Source organism: Protopterus annectens, chromosome 10.part0, assembly GCF_019279795.1.
Source record: "Protopterus annectens isolate FY-2018-M chromosome 10.part0, PAN1.0, whole genome shotgun sequence".
In the NCBI taxonomy this organism is placed as follows: domain Eukaryota; kingdom Metazoa; phylum Chordata; order Ceratodontiformes; family Protopteridae; genus Protopterus; species Protopterus annectens.
The window spans coordinates 1,577,751,759-1,577,775,366 of record NC_056744.1 but is presented as its reverse complement, the minus strand read 5'-3'; the positions used below and the strand labels follow the sequence as shown (position 1 = coordinate 1,577,775,366).

The 23,608-nt window shown below is 41.9% G+C and overlaps 1 protein-coding gene across 4 annotated transcripts in view; it reads left to right on the top strand.

Annotated features, from left to right (window-relative positions):
- The window catches only part of LOC122813750 (protein orai-2-like), a 777,435-nt gene extending 754,125 nt beyond the window's left edge, over nucleotides 1–23,310 (top strand). For all 4 annotated transcript variants that reach the window (XM_044086225.1, XM_044086226.1, XM_044086229.1 and 1 more), the window contains exon 2: nucleotides 21,701–23,310. In XM_044086225.1, the coding sequence (XP_043942160.1) occupies nucleotides 21,701–22,252 (552 nt within the window). In that variant the 3' untranslated portion in view covers nucleotides 22,253–23,310. The remainder of the gene's footprint in view (nucleotides 1–21,700) is intronic.
- Nucleotides 23,311–23,608: the final 298 nt, after the last annotated feature.

Genomic DNA, 23,608 nt, shown 5'->3' with positions numbered 1-23,608 from the left:
CTGACACCAGTAGAGCATATTCCTGCAGAACAGATAGGCCAAGGCTTCTACTCCAAACTTTTCTGGTGCCCAAAAAAGAGGGCACCTGGCACCCCATACTATCAATTCTAAACACCTTCCTGATGATCCCAAAATTCAAAATGCTCACCCTACAGCAGCTGCTACCCATGCTCTCCAAGGACGCTTTGTAGTAACCCTAGATCTAAAAGAGGTCTACCTCCACATTCCTATCACGGAATCGTGCAGGAAATATCTCTGCTTCAGGGCAGGATCTTAATACTTTCAGTTCTCTGCACTTCCCTTTGGCTTATGTACTGCTCCCAAAGTTTTTACAAAATGTCTGGCTCCGGCCATTGCCTTTTGCAGACAAAGAAATATTCAGATTTACCCATACTTAGACGACTGCCTTATTCAAGCACCTGGCCTTTGTAAAGACACTACTAACCTCCCTAGGATACACAATCAACAAAAAGAAATCCAAACTAGTGCCCACCCAAAGGATAATCTTCATGGGAGCAAGTTTGGACACAGCATCCCAAATGGCATTCCTTACACCAAAGAAACAAATTTTCCTGACAACCTACTTCTCTCAACTATCCACCAGGCCCCAGCTATCTGCAAGGAAGATCCTGCAAGCTCTGGGTTTCATGGCATCTTGCATACTACTCATTCCTTGTGCCAGACTGCACATGAGGAAACTTCAGTGGTACCTAAAGAGCCTTTGGTGTCAACACTGTCAAGACCTGGAAACTCTTCTACCTATAATTCCTTGCGTCAGGAATTTTTTTGGTGGGCAACAGCATGCTCCCACAACAAGGGACTGCCCTTCTCCCCACCCCCACCACCCAGACCCTCACTACAGATGCATCAGACAACACTTGGGGTGCACACCTGGAGAGCAGGTGCATGCAGGGCCAATGGAGCCCTCAGGATATCCTTCTGCACATCAGTCAAAAATAGATGATAGTTTTCAAACTCCTATCTCCAGGGGTTCTCCTGATCAAAACAGCCAACACCACTGTGATGTGGTACATCAACAAGCAGGGAGGGACTCACTCCTACCATCTGTGCAAGGTTGGCAATGAACCTTTGGCTCACAGCCTCTTCCATGCAATTACACCTGTTAGCACAATACTTTCCAGTCTCTCTCAACTCTCTGGCAGACAAATTAAACAGAAACCTTCTGGCTCCACACGAGTGGCAACTCGACAGAAGTACCTTCACCCTATTAACACAGAAATGGGGAACCCCAAAGGTCAACCTCTTTGCCAACCACACCAACCATCAGCTCAAAAAATTCTGCACCAGGGAGCATCACTGCATTGCTTGGAAAGTGGATGTCCTGTCCTTCCCCTGGGTCAGTCTATCGGTCTTTGCTTTTCCTCCCCTACCTCTCATCCCCAGGGTACTAACAATAAGGGAGGAAAAACCAAGGACCAATCTTATAGCTCCAGACTGGCCCCAACAACACTGGTACCCCTTGCTGCGCAGCCTGTCCCTACTGCCTCCATGGCATCTTCCTCAGATTCCCAACCTCCTGACCCAGAGGGAGGGGGAATTCATGCATCCAAAATTGCACACACTCAATTTGGCAGCTTGGCTTAATCCTAACCCCGAACCACTCTGCTACTCTAAACAGATTCTAGATGTTATCCATGAGGCAAGACATCCTAGCACCAGAAAATCTTATGCAGATAAATGAAAAAGGTTCTGCACCTGGATCCAGGCTAAGGGAGTCAACACGGCACAGCCCTCCATCCCTCTCATACGTAGCTGATCTACTACACAGTGGTCTCTCCTCCTCCTCTATAAAAATTCATGCCTCTGCTATTTCTGCTCATTTTCCCACTGAGCAGCCCCTTTTCTCACACCCTTTGATCAAACAGTTCCTCAGAGGGGCTAGTAACTTGAGGCCCCCCCCCCCCCAGAAGGGCACCATTGTCAGTTTGGGATCTTAAGCTTGTCTTAAGTTCACCCTGCCCCCTTTCGAACCAACTTTTGCAGAGCTAAAATTTCTCTCCTGGAAGACAACTTTCCTTTTGGCCATCACTTCAGCCAGAAGAGTATCTGGGCTGCAAGCACTCATGGCTGTGGAACCCTTCATCATCTTCCATGCAGACAGAGTATCCCTCAGAACTAACCCATCCTTCATGCCCAAGGTGGTGGCCAGTGTGGCTCTCAACCAATCCATTCATCTGCCCACCTTCTTTCCTAATCCCCAGAACAGGAGGGAAAGGATTCTTCACTCTGTAGATGTGCACAGACAGCTCCGATTCTACCTGGACAGGACTAAATCCTTCAGAAAGTCTTATCAATTACTGGTTAGCTTTACTACAGGAGCAGAAGGCAAAGCCATTTCCAAGCAAATTGTTTTCAATTGGATAGCACACTGCATCCATTTATGCTACAAACAGCATGGAAAGCCCCCCCCAAGGGGGTCAGGACACACTCCACCAGAGCAGCCTCCGTCTCTGCAGCTTTCCTAAGAGGAGTCCCCACCAGGGACATCCTTGAGGCTGCCACTTGGACACCTGTTCACACTTTTACCAAGCATTTCCACCTGCCTCTCTTCTCCAAATCCAGGGCAGGTTTTGCCTCAGCAGTCTTACAGGGCACCCTAGCCAGCCCCTAGTTTCCTTGTCTGCCTCCACCTATTTCCTCAGCTTTGGGAATGTGCCCAAATGTGATGACTGCGACAGTGAAACACAAAGAACATAGTAAGTTGTGCACATTTACCGTAAATGTAGATGTTCAAGTGTATTCACTGTTGCAGTCCTGGATTCCCTCCTTACATCCCCCTTTACTCTCTTTTCTTACAAGGGACTTTTTGGTATTTATTTTCTACTATTTGGGTTCTTCCACCAGAACCTGATCTCCTACTTTGGGGGCTCCTAACAGGTTAGGGCAAGAAAAACTGATGTAATGGCGTTGGCTGCCTTACTTTATACTACTGCCAACCTGACGTCAGTCCAAGTGACAGCAACTGATGCAGAAATACTAAGCCTCTGGTATTTGAGCCGGCCGAGGGCTACCCCGGCAGGGATAACCCAAATGTGATGACTGCAACAGTGAATACACACTAACATCTATATTTATGGTAAGTGTATACAACTGTACTTTCGACTGGAGCAGTAGGCACAGGTCTCTTTATTTGATGTCTTTACCTGATGGAATTTTCCAAGAACTTTAAAGACTAGTTTATGAATGGCCCCATTTGATGCAACTTTGCTATTATGCCCTTTGCAAATGCTGAGCTTAAGAAAAAGAAGTGAGGTAGTACTTTCACAAAGGTTATGGTAACGTTTCAGGCCTCAGGAAGCCCTTTTTGTTAAATGGAGCAGAGTCTGTGCCAGTTGTGGAGAAGCAAGGCACCTTTGGTTGTGGACTCCCATTTGCAATTACTGCCCTTTGAGTAATAAAGACAAGTTCAAATACTGTAACTCAGGCAAAGAATATCGTGATAAACCGTTTGGCAACTACAACATACAGCACCAGCTACTTCATTAAATGTCTTTTTTTTGTCAAAGACCAGCAACAGCTTTAAAAGAAAAATTACTCCACTCCTTTCAGAAATTAGACCAAAAACTCAAAAAAAACTTGCAAGCCATCTCACTGAACAACTTGACCATGAAGGGTTTATGTTCCACATTTTAGAGACGGTCCACATTGGAACACTTCAGGAAAACAAAAATGACATACTGGAGAAAAAGAACTACACTCTCAAATCAAACTTGCGGCACATAAAAAAAAAAAAAAAACAGGGCTCAAATCTTCCTGCTTCATCTGCAGCATTCTCAGCCTCAGAAAACTCAACCACAAGAACTGATATGTGAACCTAAGGAATAAATGTAACTGATTTAAGTAACAGTTTTAACAAATCTTACAGCCTCAACTTTAGTCAACCGTAGGTCAGAGTGGGCAGTAGGAATGGAATGGAATCCAACTCCAAACATTTGGGAAATGCTCTCTTCTGTAACAGTTTGTTTAAAAAAAGAACTGGAATCCGCTTATCAAGAGTAAGCCACGCTATCGAGTGAGGTGCTAAAATTAACTCTGTAGTCAGCGTGGCTTGCTCTTGGTGACCAGATCCGAGTTAGGTGTTGAAATGACCTGGGATCTGGTCACCAAGAGCAAGCCATGCAGACTATCGAGTGAGGTGTTGAAATGAGCTAAGATCTGGTCACCAAGAATAAGCCATGCTGACTATAGAGTGGGGTGTTGAAATGACCTGGGATCTGATCACAAAGAATAAGCCATGCTGACTATTGAGTGAGGTGTTGAAATGACCTGGGATCTGATCACAGAGTAAGCCATGCTGACTATCGAGTGAGGTGTTGAACTGGAATCCGGTCAGTATTAATCATAAAATCAGACAAGAATTAAAGCAATACTCCCACTTGTGTTTTTTCTGCTAGCCATCTTCTACCTTAAAGGCACGGTTTATTCCTCACACTCACCCACTCTCCCATAAAAGTGGAGGAAGTTTGCAAAAGTAATAACAGTTTAATAAACACTTTTAAATTATAGGCGAAGCCCAGCTCGCTGTTATTAAAAAGGTCTTTGAAAAATGGCAAAAAGTAAAGAAAAGAGTTTTTATGTAGCCCTCACATAACTTGGTTACATTTCATTTGAAATTCTTAAATATTATATTGTTAATTTGTTTTGTATAGGTAATCTGGGGCTTCAGACATGGCCACCTTCCAGTAAAAGTGATGTCAGTCTTTTTCAGAAATAGTGCGTAGTTGCTAATAAATGCTGTTTGAATTCATAGGAGAAGCCTTTCTACTTTTTGTCTAAGACAAAAAAGAGGGAAGGATCTGATGAAACTTTGAAAGTGGCACAGATTAGTATACTGGACTTTTTATTAACGTTTACTGGATAGAATCTGTTACATTTCATACTGTATTTTTTATTGTGCTTTTCCTCCGGAGTGTTCTCTTCTTGATCATGTTACATTTCAATGATAATAAACAAAGCGAGGCTGAAACTAATGGTGTCTAGCCCCTTCTGTGATGGCCATTCAGCATCCAATCAACAGGGAGAGGTAGGCACACCTCTCATCAAGCCCCCCTCAGCCCTGCAACCAGAAACGGTCTTTGCACCTCTCTACCCTCTTTCTTTCAGCTGGAGTTGTATAAAAATAACAGCACTTGCTTTGAAAATTTTACATTGTATACTGCAGCACTCACCTGTCCTTAAATAATAGAATTGAGATTTTCTACTAGAATTGAGGCCTTCTGATTCTTTGTTCTTTTTTTTTTTTGGTTGTGGTTTGTTGGTTTTTATTAACTCAGACTAAAGGTTTGACTAATGCACTAATCTGTTTGATTGACCATAAGACCTGGACTAGATTTAACTGAGAATAACGGCGGATAAAATGTTCAGCAAATCATGTGGTGTTGCTTGAGATTGGTCCTAGTCACTTTTACAAAAAAAGATTAGAACCTCTGGGAAGTGCTGCAAAGGATGCAGTGAGTCTCAGAACAGCTATACTCCTAGAAGAAGCTAGTTTTTGCAGAATAACTACAAAATCTTGCAGTTATTCTTCTGTAGGGTTGCCACCTTTTCAAATGCCCAAAGTGGAACATTATTTATAGAAATGTGAAATTTTGAAGGATAAAACATACCCATGGCCAGTGCCAAGGCCAGAACTTCACTTTTTTGCCAAAATAAAAGCTTAGTCTTGTAGCATTTGAGTTGTTTATTCTATTTCATACAATATTTAGGTGTTGCAGATACAAAATAACTGTGTTATGCAACTGTTGCAGAAAACATATGAATTATTTTTGTCCTAAAGTCTCAGGACATTTACCATTTTTTTTTTTTTTTTTTTCCACAGGACACAACTGCCCAAAGAGAGGACCCTCTCGCAAAGAGGGACAGGTGGTAACCCATTCTTCTGGAGGACAGATATTGAATCTCTGAGACATTGTGCATCTGGTGCCCTCTAGAAGCAGTTGGGATCATCTGTCTCTCCATCTCTGTGTGGGAGGCCATCACATGTGACAAGTGGATACGGGATACAGTATCCAGAGGCTGTTTAATCCCATTTTTTTCTCCCCCAGTCCACAGTCACTTCCCCTTTCTAGCATCCCTTTCTATAAAGTAACTGCAGTAAACTATCCAAGAGTTCTCACCTGATTAGAAAGAGAACCTTTTACTCGTGGATTTTTTTGCTTCCAAAAAAAGACAAAATACCTCGGGGCCATCTTCATCTTGAGCAGCCTAAAACAATACGTGGTAGTGGAGCCCTTTGAAGTGGTCACAATGCAGTCTTTCCTTTGCCCTGTCAGGCCAAAGGAAACTGTGTGTGCTCTTTGGACAGGTTAAGCACCTACATATCAAGATTGCCAAGGAGTCCAGGAGGTTCCTTCACTTCTGAATAGGGTCCAGTCATTTCTAGTTCAGGACACTGCCATGTGGCTTCATCATAGTTCTCATGGAGTACACCAAATGCATGTCCACAGTCTCAGCAGCTCTCCAGCTGCAAGGTTCTGGAGTCTTCCCTTATCTGGATGATTGTCTCATAACAGTACTGTCAGTGAACAATCTGACTGTCTCTCAGGACTGCTATTCAATCTTTCCCAGGACTGCTATCCAATCTTTTCCAGTCTTGGAGAAGTCTGAGTCTCTCAGCAAGTCTCAGCTGTTGTCCATACAAACTGCACTCTGAACACTCTGACCTCCCAAGCTTGCCTCCCTTTGGACAAAATTCTGTTCTTCAAGGCTACAGATATACAGATAATACACTGCAATGCAGTCCTTGCAGTCTCTGCCTTCAAGCAGTGGGACTCATGGCACCCATGGTTTTCATGGTGTTCTGTACCAGATGTTTTGTGAGATTTCTTCCGTGGGCTCTTAAAATACAAAGGGATCTGCTTGTAAACTCCCTATTTTTCCAGTGTATCCTGAATATGGAAGGATCATATCCTTCGGTGGATTTGCATGTCAAACTTCTCTCTGAGCAGACCCTTTCAAACCCCAACCCCAGCATGACAGCCACCACAGGCTCCTTTGCTATTGGGATGTTGATGGTGGAGGCATTATTTGAGCATTCTAATGTACATGGTAAGCTGAAAAAGGCCAAAATGCACATCAAGTTTCTGGAAATGAGGGCTGTCGTCCTCACCTCAGACATTCAAGGACTTCATTCCCATTTGTGAGATTGCTTTCCACTCTGATAATATAGCAGTGGCTTTGTATGTAAACAAGTAGGGGGAGTTCATCCCTCATCTTTTGTTAGACCGAGACTATAGAAGTGGGTATTTGTCTCCAGTCACCATTTTATGGCTGTAAATTTTCTTGTTAACAGGCTCACTTGCTGTCTCCAGATGCCTGAAAAATGATCAGTCAGTCATTTGACAGAGTGGTTTCTGCACTCTCTCTTGGGCAAGTCTTGCTGTGGCCACTTTGCATCCCCATCCAGTTTCAAATATTTTGCCTTGTTCCTCCCTCAGGAGAACACGCAGGGATACACTTTGCCAGAAGTGGCCCTCAAAACTGTTCAGTGCCTTCCCCTTATCCCCACATTTCCCAAGAAGGTAGAGATTTGCAAAATTAAAGTTTATTTTTTTATTTCAGTTTGTTGACCAGGTATGTGGGCTGGTCAAGTGACTCTTCAGCCACGACCCACAATGTTACAAGATTCATAGTAGTAGTGATTAAACAATAGAAGTAAATTGTGCTTTACATTAATTAGAAGAATACAATACATTATCATGCTAAAACATTGCAATAGGAAGGGAATGCATACGGTATTTACCCAAGATTGAGTTCAGTTTTATACAATATTAACTACAAGAGAATACAGAACATTATGCTAAAACATAAAAGGAAGGCAATATATATACAGTTTTGATTGAATTAGTTATATACACTAAGTGATTTTCTTGAGGTTCTGTTTCTTGACCATTATCAAGAAAGCACGAGCATTCAGATTCTTTGATTAGGAAGGATAGCAAACTATTTTAAAGGATTTTACTGTGTTAATGCACTTAATATCATTTTATAGATTTTGAAGTGCAGATCTTTCTCTTGAAGGTTTTTTCACCTATGGCTAGTATGAATTCAAGTCTTGAAAGAGTTTTCTTGCTACTCCTAAAGGAGTAGTTTCGGCCAATCAGAGATTATTTCCTTTTAAGAGGGAGACTTATCCTGTTTTAAGAACTTTAAAGGTTAGAGTACCCATAAGGAGAGTGACTTATCAGGAATTTGCAGCCAGTGCATCTCATAAAGTACATAACAATGGTGTTTTCTTTGGTCAGAGAGGAGAGCAAATTTTAAAATTCTTTAGCTCTGCAGTCTGTAGTTTTTGGCAGTTATAGGAGGACTGCCTCCTGAGTACTGGTAGAGCATATACGAGTTTAAGAAAGAGAATTTGGCAATTGATTTATGGGTAGTTGAGGATACTAAGTGAAAATCCTGTAACATACTTTTAATTGTGAAAGAACAAGTCATGCTAGTAATTTTGTCTGAGTGATTGCTGATGTTGAGAGGTGATATTTCTGCTCTTGCACATTGGAAATAGTATTACCTTTTGTGTCTTTGGTTGTTAGTTGTGGTAGGGATGGGATCTTCATGTACTCGAAGCATGAAATTAGTTTTGGATGTATTCACTAGCCATGTACAAAGTTCCAAGAATTTGGATTGCATGTGTCCCTGGAAAAGTTCGGTTTTATTTTTGTCCAGGAGAAGTATATCTGTGTACATAGTAATATTAAGTTGCGGAAGGTCCATTGTTAGGTCATTGATCAATAGGTTCATAGGTTTATACTAGGCTATCTGTCCTAAGGCATTTATAAGCCTAGCCCAGAGTTTTGTGGCTTACGCCACCCCTTATGTTAAAAAATACTGTGCCCATTAGTTTGTTGTGCCTCTGTCCAGCAGTGACACAGAGATGATTCCCGGGGTAAACCTACGATCTCCCATCCACCGGTCAAGATTTCTCTTGAACAGAGCCAGCGAGGTGCTCTGCCTCACATGGACCGGGATTTTATTCCACAACATAGGGAGTCTCTGGGTGACAAATCTATCCCTCCAGCATGTCCTATTTATATCCATGCTAAGGTTTAAGTCGCTTGCTCTAGTGGATCTGGTAGATTTGGATTTTTTGAGGTGGAGCATGTCCATTAATTCCAGGTTGGACATGGCCTTGTATGGCAGGCACAGGTCACCTCTGAGCAGACGGTATGCGACTGAATAGAGCTGGAGTTTCTTCAGTCTGGCAGCATATGACAGATTTTGGAGTCCCTTTATCCTTTTGGTGAGGAACTTTTGGGGTCTCTCCAATTGCTGCAGGTGTCTGGTGAGATGCATCTCGAATGGGGCATTGTACTCTATCATTGGTCTGATGAGTGAAGAGTACAGGGGAACAATGACCTGACTTGATCTGGATGTGAATCCCTTCATGATCAGGTGGGCAATGTAGAAGGTCTTTCTAGCCACTTTAGCAATGTGAGTGTCAAAAGAAAGGCCACTGTCAACCTGGGTCCCCAGGTCCCTGATAACCTCTTCTGTGCTTAGTGGATTGCCACCTATATGGTAGCTTGGGGTCACCTTGTTTTTCCCGAAGGGTATGACTATACATTTTTTGGCATTTAACTTCAGGCCATGGCTCTGGCACCAGCTATCAGTTTCCGTGAGATCCCTCTGAAGGATATCTGTGTCCGATGTACTTTCCACTATGGCGCCCAGTTTGCAGTCATCTGCAAACTTTGTCAGCCATAGTCCTCCTATGTTTGCCTGTACTTCTGAGAAGTAGATGCCGAACAACAGGGGGCCAAGGACTGAGCCCTGTGGGACACCACTTGTGACCAGCTTGGAGTCTGACATGGCGCCAGCTACTCTAACCCTGTGGGTTCTGTCCTTTAGCCAGTTTGTAACCCATCTTGTGACATATGGGTTTACATTTAAGCTGGTAAGTTTCTCTATAATACCCGAGTGGGGTATTGTGTCGAAAGCTTTTGCAAGGTCAAGGTAGGCTGTATGGACTGCCTTTCCCTCATCAATGGCCTTGGTGACTGTTTCGAAGAAGTCGACCAAGTTCAAAAGGCATGATCTGCCCTTGACAAAGCCAAACTGGGTCGGGTCCAATGTCTGCAAGTCGACCAAGTTCAAAAGGCATGATCTGCCCTTGACAAAGCCAAACTGGGTCGGGTCCAATGTCTGCAAGTCCCCTATGTCTTTGTTTATGAGTTCCATTATGATCCTCCATAGCTTTGTAGACCAGGCTTGTTAAACTTATGGGGCGGTAATTACCAGGGTCCGTAGAGGCACCGCCTTTGTGGAGTGGGACCACAGTTGCCGTACGCCACTCCTTGGGCACGTATCCTGTGGTAAGGCTAAGATTAAACAGCTGCCTTATGTGCGGGTTTAGTTCCTCATTGAGTTCGTGTAGCACACAGCCGGGGACACCATCCGGTCCCATTGATGCTGTGTTTTTAGCTTTAGAGAGAGCAGCTTTCACCTGCGCATTGGAGATGTCTGGGAGGCTACACGCCGCTGGGATAGTTATCTCTCCTTTTGGGGGGAAGAGGGGGGTGAAGTTTGCACTGAATGTGTCTGCCAGAATGTTGGCAATGTCTGTGGGTTCAGTGATTTTTGTATCATTTTGGACTAATTCTGAGCATGTCTGGGAGTTTCCACCCAGGTTTCCAACATAGCTGAAGAAGGCCTTATGATTGTCTTTTGAATCTATGGCAGTTTTTCTCTCAAAGTTGGCCTTGGATGATTTTGAGTGCTCGTATTTTTTTTTTTTTTACTAATAATGATCAAAGGTGTCTTCTCTTATGGATTTTGCTCTATCATGTAACAGCTTTCTCCTCTTATTGTAAAGTTTGTTTATGGCTGGGGTCCACCAGACTGGACGTTTGCCCTTGGTGGAAAGAGTCTTGGTTTTATTAGGGATTGCCTGATCCATGCAGTCCTGGAGGTGTTCGTAGAAGGCATTTGGCTTGGGTTGTGGTTTCCACTGGCTCTGGGGCCTTGAAGGATACCACACCAGTCTTGAGTAGTGTGAAGTTTGCTTTAGAGAAGTTCTTCACTGTGGTCTTTTTTGTTTGGGGTGGGGGCGGGATGTGGATATCCAGTGAGATTAGTTTATGATCTGATCTCACCAATGAGGGATATACTTCCGGTGTGGAGCATTTTATCCCCATGTTTGTGATGATGAGACCTAGTATATTTTCTCCTCTTGTGGGAACAGAGACTAGATGTTCAATGGCATTTGAATTTATGAACTCCAGGAACCTTTGGGCTAGAAAGTTTGGGCTTGAGTAATGTTCCCAGTCTATATTCGGGTTGAAGTCGCCCAATATAATGGTGTTTGGAGATACATTTATACCCTCCAGTGTCTTCAGGAAGGCTGTGTGGGGTTCCTGAGTTTGAGAGGGTGGCCTGTAGCATGCTACAAATTGTAGAGCAGTTTTGCCTATGGTTAATTGCACCTGGATGGTTTCCGATGCTTCGTGCATTGCCACCAACCTGGAGGTGTGGGTATCCTTGATGAATATGGATACACCCCCTCCTTTTGTGGTGTGGTCCGGGTTTTGGGGCCGGAACGCATGATATGAGGTAAACCCTGATAGTGCCGGGGTGCTCTCAGGAGCCTTGAACCAGGTTTCAGTCACAGCACAGACATCGATGTTCTCCATACTGAGAAGGGCCTTGAGTGCGTGCATTTTGAGATTTAGACTTCTGGCATTGAGCAGCATTACCCTTAGTTTCTTCCCATTTTTGTTTTCTAGGGTGGTAGGTTTAGAATTTTAGCCTTGCCTAAAAAAGGCACTATGGGGGTGGCAAGAGCCTTGGCCAATATCCGGAATCCCAGGGGTGACATGCTTGACAAGCCACGCTGCTTCGCAAGGGATGGCTTGCACCTATCATCCCAGGCAGACACTGGATCCCCTTTGACACCAGAAATTAAGCCAATTGTTAAAGCTGATCATCTTGTCTCTATGTTGTGGCATCATTCTTGGTGAAGGAAGGATGCTGCTCAGGGTCAGGGTCATACCTGCCTGGGCTACATAATCAGAGAGCTCCTCTATGTCTCTTCATGTAGTCCAGGGAGGTACGTCTCAGGTCATTCACACCAGCATGGACAATGACTGTGTCATATTTGTACTTGCTGTGGAGTGACCCGAGTGCTTGTGTTATGTGGCGGATTCTAGCGCCAGATAGGCAGCTTACTGTGACCCTCTCCTTGTTCAGCCTGGTGAGTGGGACGTCAGTGTGTCTGACTATGGAGTCGCCTATGACAAGTATGTTTGGTGTTGTATTTGGCCTTAAGGGCTGTGACTGCTTTGCACACTGATTTTGTGGTTTATGTGTTGCCTGTGGTGTGTCATGAGGTGGCGGTTGCTTGGGTGTCTGCTTTGGAGGCCTCTGCTGTTTAGGTAAATTTTTGCTCAGAGCCTCCGAGTATGTCTTTATGTGTTTGTGTTTGATTCATTGTTGTGATAGCTTTATGTGAGACTGGTTTTGTGGTGTGTGTAGTTGCCTTCTCCTCCTGTCTGGTCTTGCCAGTCCTGAGTTGAGAGAGCTCAGCCTCCAGTTTGGCTAAATAGCTGCATCTCTCGCAAGTATTTGTGTTATGTGGGAGGAGGAGAGGGTTGTCTGTGTACATGAGGCAATTGTAACATTGCCTCAATATTCCCAGATTAACCAACTGGACAGGAGAGGACGCCAGCATCTGGCCCTTCGACATGCTAGAGAAATTAAGAAGTTAGGGGTGTAACTGAATAAGAGAGGACTTAGTAAGGAAGTGGGTACTCCTGGGGGGGGGGGTTCACTAGTGAGGGACTTTGTATAATACAGAAGTGCTAAGCCTGAAAAGAAGATGCTTTTAAGACACGTGCTGAGCTTTTTTTTTTTTTTTTGAGGAAAAAAAAAAAGCTTCTTAGGAACAAGTGCTGCGCTTTTTAGTTGAGGGATATACTGTTTAGATTACTAGTAGAGCAGTTCTAAGGGAAAAAATGAAGAATAGACTTTATGGAGCCAGAAAAAGTTTAACCTTGTTAAACCAGCGCTGCCCGATGCTGCTCTAGTGGCAACTCCGCGCTAAAGCGTGCTTGATAGCAGGGGCTGGAAAGAGCCAGGAATTGACCCAATACGGCCAATAAAACTACAGTTTCAAGTCAGTAACCACTTCCACGGGCAGCAGGGAAGCTGCTCAATGTTTTTCACTGCCACTGATCAACAGAGAGACTTTCCTTTAGCCCAAGCAAAAATGGCATCACAGAAACTTACAAAACAGTTCAAGAAGAACAAGCCTGTAACTGAACTTTTTTAAATCTCAGAAAAGTGGGAAAAAAGCAAGATTTTTTTGTTTTGTTTTTTTCAGAGATAGCAGAGGTTCACAAGTAATATCAAGTTATAACAGTGCAGTAAATGACCCCACACAAGAGTGCTAGGTCAGACAGAAAATATGCAAGTTTTGAGAAAAAACGATTTTAAAATTAAGTGCAAACAGGAAATTCAGTAAACCGCTTTTGGTTGTGCTCTAAATACAGCTACTAATGCAGAAATCAAGTTTAACAAGCCAGAAAATGCTCAAACTAGGCAACTATGCAGAAAAACTTGGCAAATAAACAGAGAAAAAATACTTAATCTCAAAAGTGGCTCCTTTCTTCTCTCAGCGTTTTCTCCTTGGTGGGTGCTTCACCAACACCCAACATGCCTGAAAAGACCCCAAAACCACGAGGCAACTAGGTTTTAAGAGAGGAAGATTAAGGAGTTTTGGAAATGACCCCTACTGGTCAATAAAACTACAGTGGGGAAAAAAGCAAGATTTTTTTTTTTTAAAGGAGTGGTCTAAGGACTAAGCCTTGGGGAGCACCTGTATAAACAGTGTAACATCTGAGATGTAGTATACTTGCAATGTTCTGTCTTTAAGATAGTTTTTGAACCAGACAGTTGTATTATCATCAGTTTAGTCTTTTGACCTTGAATAAAAGTCTGTGGGTGACTGTTTCAGATCCTCTAGTTAAGTCCTTTCAAATCCCCCATTCCTTCTTGGAGTCTGTACTTGTAGTAAAGATAACTCTTCCTCCCTTTCGTCAACCTCCTCAGCTGAATTGAAATTTCTCGCTTAAAAAATAATCTTGGTTGTTGTCACCTTGGACAGAAGGATTTTAAAGTTGCAAGCAATGTGTGTATCGCTCATTTTTATTCTTCCATAAAGACAAGGTATCCATTAGAATAAGTCCTGCCTTCATGCCAAAAGTTGCCACCGCAGAATCTAACAAACAAATTTATGGACCACCTAGTACTCTTTCTTAATTACACTATTTGTGGGAAGTATTTATCATACTGTATGGATGTATTTATCATACTGTATGGATGTAAACAGAAAACTTAGATTTTATTTGGATAGCACAAAATCCTTAAAGGCTGACAGTTCCACATTTTTGTCCAAAAAATTACTACTGGTGAGTCAAAGGCAAGACTGTCTGTCGTCTTTTCCGTGACATAAAGTTCCTTTATCAAAAGTATGGCAAACTCTTCTAAATCCCCTAATGCTTTCAGATGCATTGTTACCGCTCAAGCATGCAGTGGGAAATGCTTCTGGGCTTGATGTTTGTGTGGCTGCTCTTTAATACCTTTGCAAGACACTATACGCTGGATGTGATCTCCAGGTCAAGGTCCGTTTTCCAAGATTGTGTTCTGGGTATTCTGCCATATGGAACCATTCAAGAAAATTGCATGGATTTCTATTTAAGTGATGGTGACGAAACCTCCTAACAGATATGAAAGTTATGTACTTCAGTGATAGATGGATGATTGGTAAGGTAATCTGGAAAGGTTGTGTGAGCTAGGCTGACTAAGTCTATCCCGTCTTAGTCCTATAGATGATGGAGATTAAACCTCCACTGCAGATCTGTCATTACAGTAAGTACTTAACTTTCTTTCTTCTCATTTGAAGTTTGTTATTGGGTATTGAGGATGAATGTAGACCTATATTCCAGGGCTTTCAGGAAAGGTGTTACTGTCATTTGCTTTTAAGAAGTATGAGAAAATTGATCTTTTAACTGCATTTTCTGTTGAGCAAGGGAAGTGATAGAGAATTCTTTGTTTAGAATGGCTTCTAGGAGTCTTTTTGTCTGAGAAGGCATTAAGTCCTGTTTCTTTTAACTCAACAGAAGTCCCAACATAGTGAAGAGTTTTCTGTAGGGTTACTTGTAAACTCTACATACTGAGTTTGAATGAGCCATAAAAGTAAGTATAATATGCACTCCATAAAGACGTAGGTGGTGAAACTCATTTAGTAAACACCCTGGGTGCATTAGAAGGATGAGAAAGCAAGGGGATCAATTGCTAATGTTAATTCCCTACTTGTATCCATAGGAACTGAATGTGGGCCTACTGAACTGCAAAATATAGAGGTATGCATATTTCATACCCAGCACATTTCTTTATAATTTCAACTCTGTAGTAGTTTATCATATCAAGGCTACAGCTCAAATGTTCTTTCTTTGGTACCAAAAGAAGTGGAATTAGAAAAGGAGCTGCCTGAAGCTGGCCTTTTGGGATGGCTGAGAGTTGCTCTGGAATTGTGGAGTACAACATGTTATGATGTAGCCCGTGCAGACTGTCTCTGATCCGTTTATCTGCAGTTATATACCAGTTCATCATAAACACCATCTCTGTTGGTATAGCAGGGTAAGGCCCTAACTATGATACAGGCAACCCAAGCTCAGTTGGTGCTTGGACACCTGCTGGTGCGAATGATGAGGCTTAGCCTGCCAGTTTCTCTTGTGGGAGGGAGGAGCATGTGCTCAGAGGCATTCTCTTCATAGTAGAATTCCTTACGTAGACTAGAGATCACTCTAAGGTCATCTTCAAGGAGGGCAGGGCCAACTGATCATGTCACATGGAGATGTGACAGTGTATTAGAAAGACTGATTGCAAAACCAACCCGTTGAACATCAATGACCATGCACTGGAAGAGTTGGGGCCTCATTAGCAACCCCTGTTCACTTGATGGATGTTGGTGGTGCTTTCAGTACACTTGTCCCTCAGTCCCAGGGAATGATTAAGGCATAGGGCTGTTGCCCAGGGGGACTGAATGCATTAATAAAGGATTTAATAGAGTGGTGGGAAAGCTCAGTGGTCATAAGGCTAGAGTAAAATATAGGGGAAATCTTTGTAAATAGAACTATTCTCCTTTGCAGTATTAGAGGATGAAAATTTGGGGGGTGGTAAAACCACACAAGCCTGCTACACCACCTTAAACATTCCCATGCAAATGTGGTATAATCAACTGGGGTGCCTCCAATGACATCTCCTTCTGGATGCACATATTTCTCCTGGTCCCTGGGGATATTATGTTCCTCCTGGGGCTTTGCAGCTATGTACATCCGTAAGTTCCCTTTACACTTTGCACATGGAGCATAAGTGTGATGTACAATATCTATAAATTCCATAGCTTTTGGTATAGTGGCTGAACATTGGGCTGTCCTTGGCAGGAGATTACTTGTGTAAAGGATGTTGCAACAGTGAAGAGAAGGACATCTACTGTTATGGTAAGATTTTACACAACTGTGCAGTCTGGGGGCATAACCGTATGGTAAGATTTTACACAACTGTGCAGTCTGGGGGCATAACCGTAACCAGTCCCCTGTGACCAATTGATATCTGTTTTGGCTCTTCACTCTCCTTTCTCTGATGTCACTATTCCCTAAATGCATTTGGTGGTGGTATGCGGAATTTGTGACATGGTAGTCTGTGTGGTTGCATTCATAGTCTTTGCAGGATAATTATCCTTTCCCTGTAGATACGTGATTGGAATTGTGTTTTAAGTAAGGGAGGGTGCAGCAGGACTTGCCCCTTGCAAAAAGATTGTTGGTCAGGTGTGCAGTGTGTGTTCAGTGCAGCTACTGTGTTTTTGATCAGTTGTGATAGACCAATTAGTTGTTCATCTGGTTGAGATCGGATTTTTATAGAAGTGAAGGCGGCATCTTTGTTCTTTGAAAATTTTCTTTTTAGTCTGAAGTTACCGTGATCTCCAGTGAACACTTGGAGCAGTTCATTGCTGACTGTGAAGTGGATTGTATACAAGACAGTACTCCCAAATCAGAGGATCAGATTAAATATCATGAGGTCTTGTTTGAGTAAAGGTAGAGGGTAATGGGAGATTGACCAAATAGGTGGATTCAGTAATGGCAGTACTCCATACTTTGAGCTGGACTGTTTTAGTAAAGCAGGACCTTTAAACATAGGAAGAATTTTTCAGTTTACCAGCTAGCGCATGGTCCTTTTCTTCACATGTGACGAGTTTTGGCTACTGACTGAGATGATAAGATTGCATGTACAATTATCAGAAGTTACATTCCTTAGCAGGACAACTTGATTGATTGTCCGTTAGACAGTGAGGAGCTTGGTGACCCAGAGAGATCTCAGAGTAAAGCATGTGCTCTTTCATGTTGAGAAGAGATGGTTGAGATGGGTTCTGCACCCTGTGAGCATGCCCCCTGGGCACCTTCCAGTGGAGGTGTTCCAGGCACGGCTCACTAAGAGTAGACCCTGGGCATACTGAATACACAGTGAAGAGCTTGAGAATGCCCAGAAATCCCACAGAATAAGACAGAAATGGTTGCTGAGGATAGTGAATTCCGATCTATCTTGCTTACTTTGCTGCCACTGTCTCTTACCAGGGCATGGTGTTTTGATGATGGATGGATGTATAATTTCGTAAGGTCTGTATTATGTTATCGAATACTTACAACATTGAATGTTATATGGTCGAAACCATATGTTCGAAGTTGTAAATATTCGAAAATTAAAGCTGAAATCTCCATAGAGAAATTTCCATTTACTGCATTGTAGTTCGATCTCCGAGTTGGTATATATAAAGAGCGAGGGTGTGGGGGGCTTGCCCCCCCCTGCTTAAAACGTTCGGGTAAGTTTTTCCTTTTTTTAACTTTTTTTTTTTATTTTTGAATATTTACAACTTCGAACATATGGTGTCGACCATATAACGTTCGATGTAAGTATTCGATAACATAATATATATCTATATATCACAAAATTATTTCATATGTGGGAAATATATGATCTGTTCTTTAAATTGCTTTCTGATTTGTGCATGGAAAGTGACTGAAACTGCTTGTAGTGGAGTGTCAGGTCAATTTGACAGCAAAAAGTAACTTGAGTTGTGCGTTTAGCTGTTTTTTTTGTAGCTTCATTCTAATGATCACTGCCTAGGATTGCAGCCAGATCCTAAAATTCATGTTAAGCTCTTTTTTGTGGACATTTTTCCAATAGTTAACCAAAGTCTGAAAGTAGGGGCTGAGTCTGCTTCCTTAAACAGTAGTGTCAGGAGAATGATGCTTGCTGTCTTCTAATAAGCATATTTTTTCCTTCTGAATTAGAGTTGATAATGATTATGTTACCAAAGTTGGGCTTTATTTGGTGAATCTGAGTTTCTGTCATAAGCTAAGTAAATTAATTAAAGATTTTTAGAAGTGGAATTAATATCTCTAATAGAGAATGTAGCTCATATCACTGACAAAGTTATTTAAATAGTGCTTAATGCTAGAAGGTAAAAAATAAGTGATTAATACAAGCTAATGCTGCAACAGAAGAAGGTAGAAGTGTGTATAATTCCAGAGACTGGATATAAAGATCAATTCCTACCACTGCACTTTTCTAGATTTCAAGTATTCCGTAATTATGAAAACACTGCTAGAGGTAGACAAGTCTTAATCTATATTACGGAGAATTTTGGTGCCTGTCTCTTGCATTTAATAGTGAGATTAGTTTTCAGGAAAAGAGTGGAAAAAAGTATTGCAGGTTTTTACAGACCTCCATCACAACAGCAAGAAACGCTTGGACTATGGATTCAGGAGTTGAAAAGATCAGTTTTAAGGACTAACCTTAGTAATGGGGTTATTTAAACTTCTGAGGTGCAGTGGTAGGGTAGAATAGAAAGGAAACTGTCATCTTTGATTATAGATTAGAAGCATCTCAAGTACTCCAGAGAACAAGGGGAAACAATATTTTAGATGTTATCCTGTCATCCCAAGAAGTGTTAGGAATGTTCTTTTAAATCTGATTGGTGCCTCTGACTATTGCCTTATTAAATGTTTTTTTAGTTAGAAGGCTCCTTTAAATAAAGGTAAATTGACTGAGTAATAACTGTTGTAAAGATGGCTTCTTAGAAGTTCATACATTCATAGGTGGTTACTAGGTTAACGGCCCAACAGCCTTTACCAGCCCAGCCATATTTATCTGGAGTTACCCCAATTATTAGTTCTTGGGTGTGTGAAGTTTGCAGAATTATGAGCCTATTACCAACTGCCTCTGTCCATGAGGGACAAGGGCACCACCAAGGAAATGAATTTACAATTACCCATCCTTTGATCTATGTTGTGCTTGAAGAGGATAAGGGAGGTGCTTTGTTTCATGTGAATGGGAAGCTTGTTCCAGAGAAGGGGTAGTCTGTGGGAGACATATCTATCTCTCCAACATAATTTGTTCATATCCGAGGCTAGGTTACGATCCCTGGAGTGTGTGACCCTCATGGTTTGATTTACGAAAGTGTAACATTTTCATCAGGGCTGGGTCAGACATTGCCCTGTAAACCAGACACAGAACCCCGTTTAGTAGCCTGTAGGAGACAGACTATAGTGATAGGGCTTTCAGTCTTTTCACTTGGAACATGTTTTGTGTACCCTGAATTTTCTTAGGAAGAAATCTCTGGGATCTCTCCAGCTGTTGCAGGTGTCTGGTAAGGTACATACATAGGGTGCATTTTACTCAATAACTGGTCTGATGAGGGCTGAGTACAGTGAGATTATAAAGTCCTTGGATCTAAATGCCATGTCGTTACTTATGAGATGTGCCACATGGAAAGACTTCCTCACCGCTGTGGCTACGTGATGGTTGAAGTTCAGATTGCTTTCAACTTGTGTACCCAGGTTTCATACTGCTGGGTCTCCTGTTAGGGAGTGCTGCCTATGTTGTAATTAGCGAGGGTGTTAGCTTTCCCAAAGGGAATAATTATGCTTTTTTTTTGCAGTTAACTTCAGTCTGTGTCTTTGGCACCAATCAATCTGTATTAATCCTTGCTGTTTAGGGCTTTAATGTTCATGTTTGCAGCAATTGTATTCTCCTCGGCTTATCTAGAAAATGGTCCATTTGGATCAGTGCTCTGCCCTGCTCAACAAAGAATAATTAAAAATGATCCTTGTAAAGAATATCTGTAATACCTTTGTCTCTCAAAACTCTGCCTGTCATCTCTACTGTAGCAGTCTAGTTTTGCGTTGCACACCTGGACAAATCCTACTGCTTAGCCTCCTGTCCATAATCTTTGAGCCAGGCTGTCTGATAGAGATCTATACAGCTAGCTTACCTGAAGGATTTAAATGGTGTAACACATTTAGACATGTGGATCTCCCCCACACATCATGCTTTTGTTGATTTAGTTTCCTGTATGTTTCCAGTTTACATTGTGCAGTTGGCTGTGTAGCATTACATTCTGTCCCAGGCTATCCTTTCTTTTGTAATTCTTTCATTGTGAAGCTGATGCTGTACCTGCATGAAGGTAGCAGTCATCTAATTGTCTGATACAGTTTGAACCTGTCCAAACAAAGCTTTTGGAAATTATATAACTTTCACTGAGGTTTGCAGTCCTTGAGTTTATTGTAGTAGGAGGTGGGTGTGTGGGGGGGGGGGCCCTCCTCATAAAATGTACATTCCAAAAGTTCGGTTTGATGGTCTGATTTCATTCAAATGGGCTTTTGACAGAGCAAGTAATATTGCTGGTTGAACATGAAAGCTTTGAAAGGTGTATGTAGCTTCAAGGTTTTGCTCATAAAAATGAATGCATACTTTTATTAATGCTGACATGCTATGTGGCACTGTTATTTCATTCATTCTAAAATATTTGCTTCATCTCTTTCATTATTGCAGGGAAGCTGTAGCCTGCCCAGCACTCACTGTACATCAGTCTGCCACAGGACGAAAATGTGCACACATTCTGCACTAATACCTACGGGCAGTTTGAAACCTACCTCTCAACTGCTATGATGTAGGCCTTTTGGGCCTTAGATTTAGCTTTGCTTCTCTTAGATTTACTTATGTTCCTCATAATATATACCATTTATGGGTATATATCGTATTACATAGGAAATATTGTTGTAGGCTTAGTTTACTTATCAGCAACTGTATATAAAGACCTATTCTGAAAAATAAAAACATACTCCCCTTTTTGACTTACTGCCATGATTTTAAAGGCAATTGTTATGATTTTTAGTTCCTACAGCTTAAGAGGCATAGTTGGAAGCATAATCACTTCATCTTTAGCATGGCTTTGGGATGTGGAAGGAAATTGTAGCACCCAGTAAAAAAAGCAGTCAGAACCTGCAGACCCCACATGAAAGGCATCCTGAGAACCAACCTGGAGAAGCAAATGCTTTGAGGTAGCAACACTAGATACCATGCCACTGTACAACACAAGATCTTGCACTGCCTGAAAAGCAATGCACACCTGACTGCTTCCTACACATTTTGTAGCACGTTACTTTGTTCTGCCTCGATTTTGTTCCACACTTTATTCTATTGTGGTAAGAAGCAACTTATGGTGAGATGAGCCTGTTCCCTGCCAGCCCAAGTAGTAGTTTGTAATTGTGGTCAGTGGTGTGTAAGGAGGGGAAACATTGTCATGAATATCTTGTCTTCATGCATCTGTTTTATTTTGCAGGTGGCAATGGTTGAAGTGCAGTTGGACACAGACTACAAATATCCACAGGGACTCCTTATCGCTTTCAGTGCCTGCACCACAGTTTTGGTGGCTGTCCACCTCTTTGCTCTGATGATCAGCACCTGCATTTTGCCACACATTGAGGCTGTCAGCAACATCCACAACCTGAACTCTGTCAGTGAGTCACCACATGAACGTTTGCACCACTACATTGAGATGGCCTGGGGCTTTTCCAATGCCCTTGGTATCCTTCTGTTCCTTGCAGAGGTGGTATTACTGTGTTGGGTGAAATTCATGCCTTTGGGCACTGGTAAAAGTGAGGCACCCACTTCTCAGCCAGCTACAGGGGAGGGGGCACAGCAGGGTTGGAGTGCAGCCCTTGTCTCCACAATGATCATGGTGCCTTTTGGACTGATCTTCATCATCTTTGCCCTGCACTTCTACCGTTCACTTCTGGGGCACAAAACAGATCGCCATCGGCAGGAATTGGAAGAACTGAATAAAATCAAATTTCAGTTGGATGGTGAGAACACTGTAGTTCAAGTGTGCTGAGCTGGAAAAACTGAATCAAATCAAATTTTGGTTGCATGATAGTGACACCATAGTTCAAGTGCTCTGGGCTGGAAATAGTAGCCCATATAGACTGGAAAAAGGAAAGCCAAAATTTATGATTTTGTTTACATATTTTATGTGCTGTTCTAAAAGTCAGTACATTGCTACCGACGTGCCATTTTTATAACTGCATAATAATTGCAGTTAACTTGAAATCTGAAAACACAAAGTGCCTTGGAAACGGACAGTGTAAAATACTTATTTGTTAGAACAAAAACACATTACATTTCAATCAATTATTGCTCATGTGACAGAATGCTGTAGAGTTTTCTGTATATTTAGTATTTTGTAACATGAACTTTGTTATCACTTACTGAACTTTTTTAGACTGGGCAGTACTGTAACTTATACATGGCATACTGCTGCAGGGTATAGTGTTCTGTTATCCCTAAAAGGAGTGTAAAGTTGGAGTTTTTGTAATAAAGGCATTTATATCAAACAAGTAGTCTGTTAGAACAGATCCCATTACTGCATCAAGTTCACACTGTGCGCACCCTGTGTTTATTATAAAATCTTATTTAAAGCCTATTTTTCATTACACTTGTTTAATTCTTTAGCTTTTACTTCAAAATATAACTCAGAACCGTACAAAATAAACCACTTAAAATATTCAGAGAACATATTGAATGTGTGTAGTACACAAATCTGTTTGTGTGGGGACATATGGGATAAACAAGTCAAGATTGTTAGCTTGCAGGATGTCAGATGTTCAAAGTACATTTTGGTTTCTGATATGTGTTTTGAATTACTGTGCCATATGTAATGCAGCCGTATAAGTCTGGAACAGCCCACTGCCCTTCTCCACATTGTTAATTAACATGATATAATTATATTGTCAATTCCCTGGTAGAATGTGATAATTTCTATTTGCCTAGAACATCACAGTTGTATGTTGGGGATGTGCTCTTTTTTTCAACCATACCCACTGGCTAACAGAGTGTTTGTAATAAAGGCATGAAAATTGTTCTTTACTAAAATTTTCGATTTGTAAAAGTTTACTCTGCTTTTTAGTGTTTATTTATAATTTTCTTATTGTTAGTTTGCACGAAGAATGCAAGAAATAAGCTGAAACCAAACTAGAACATACACATCAACCACAGGCTGTGCATTACATGCATCACACCCATCTATCCTTTAGCCTAAAGAAAACGCATTAAACTTCATATTACTGTCAGTTAAACCCTAACTTCTTTTTAAAACTGTCCATTTCCACGTAACTGAGCCTTGCAGTGTGTTCTTGGCACCATCTCTGAAAAGAATTGACCGCTTTTACTAAAGAAGGTCATCTGTAATAAG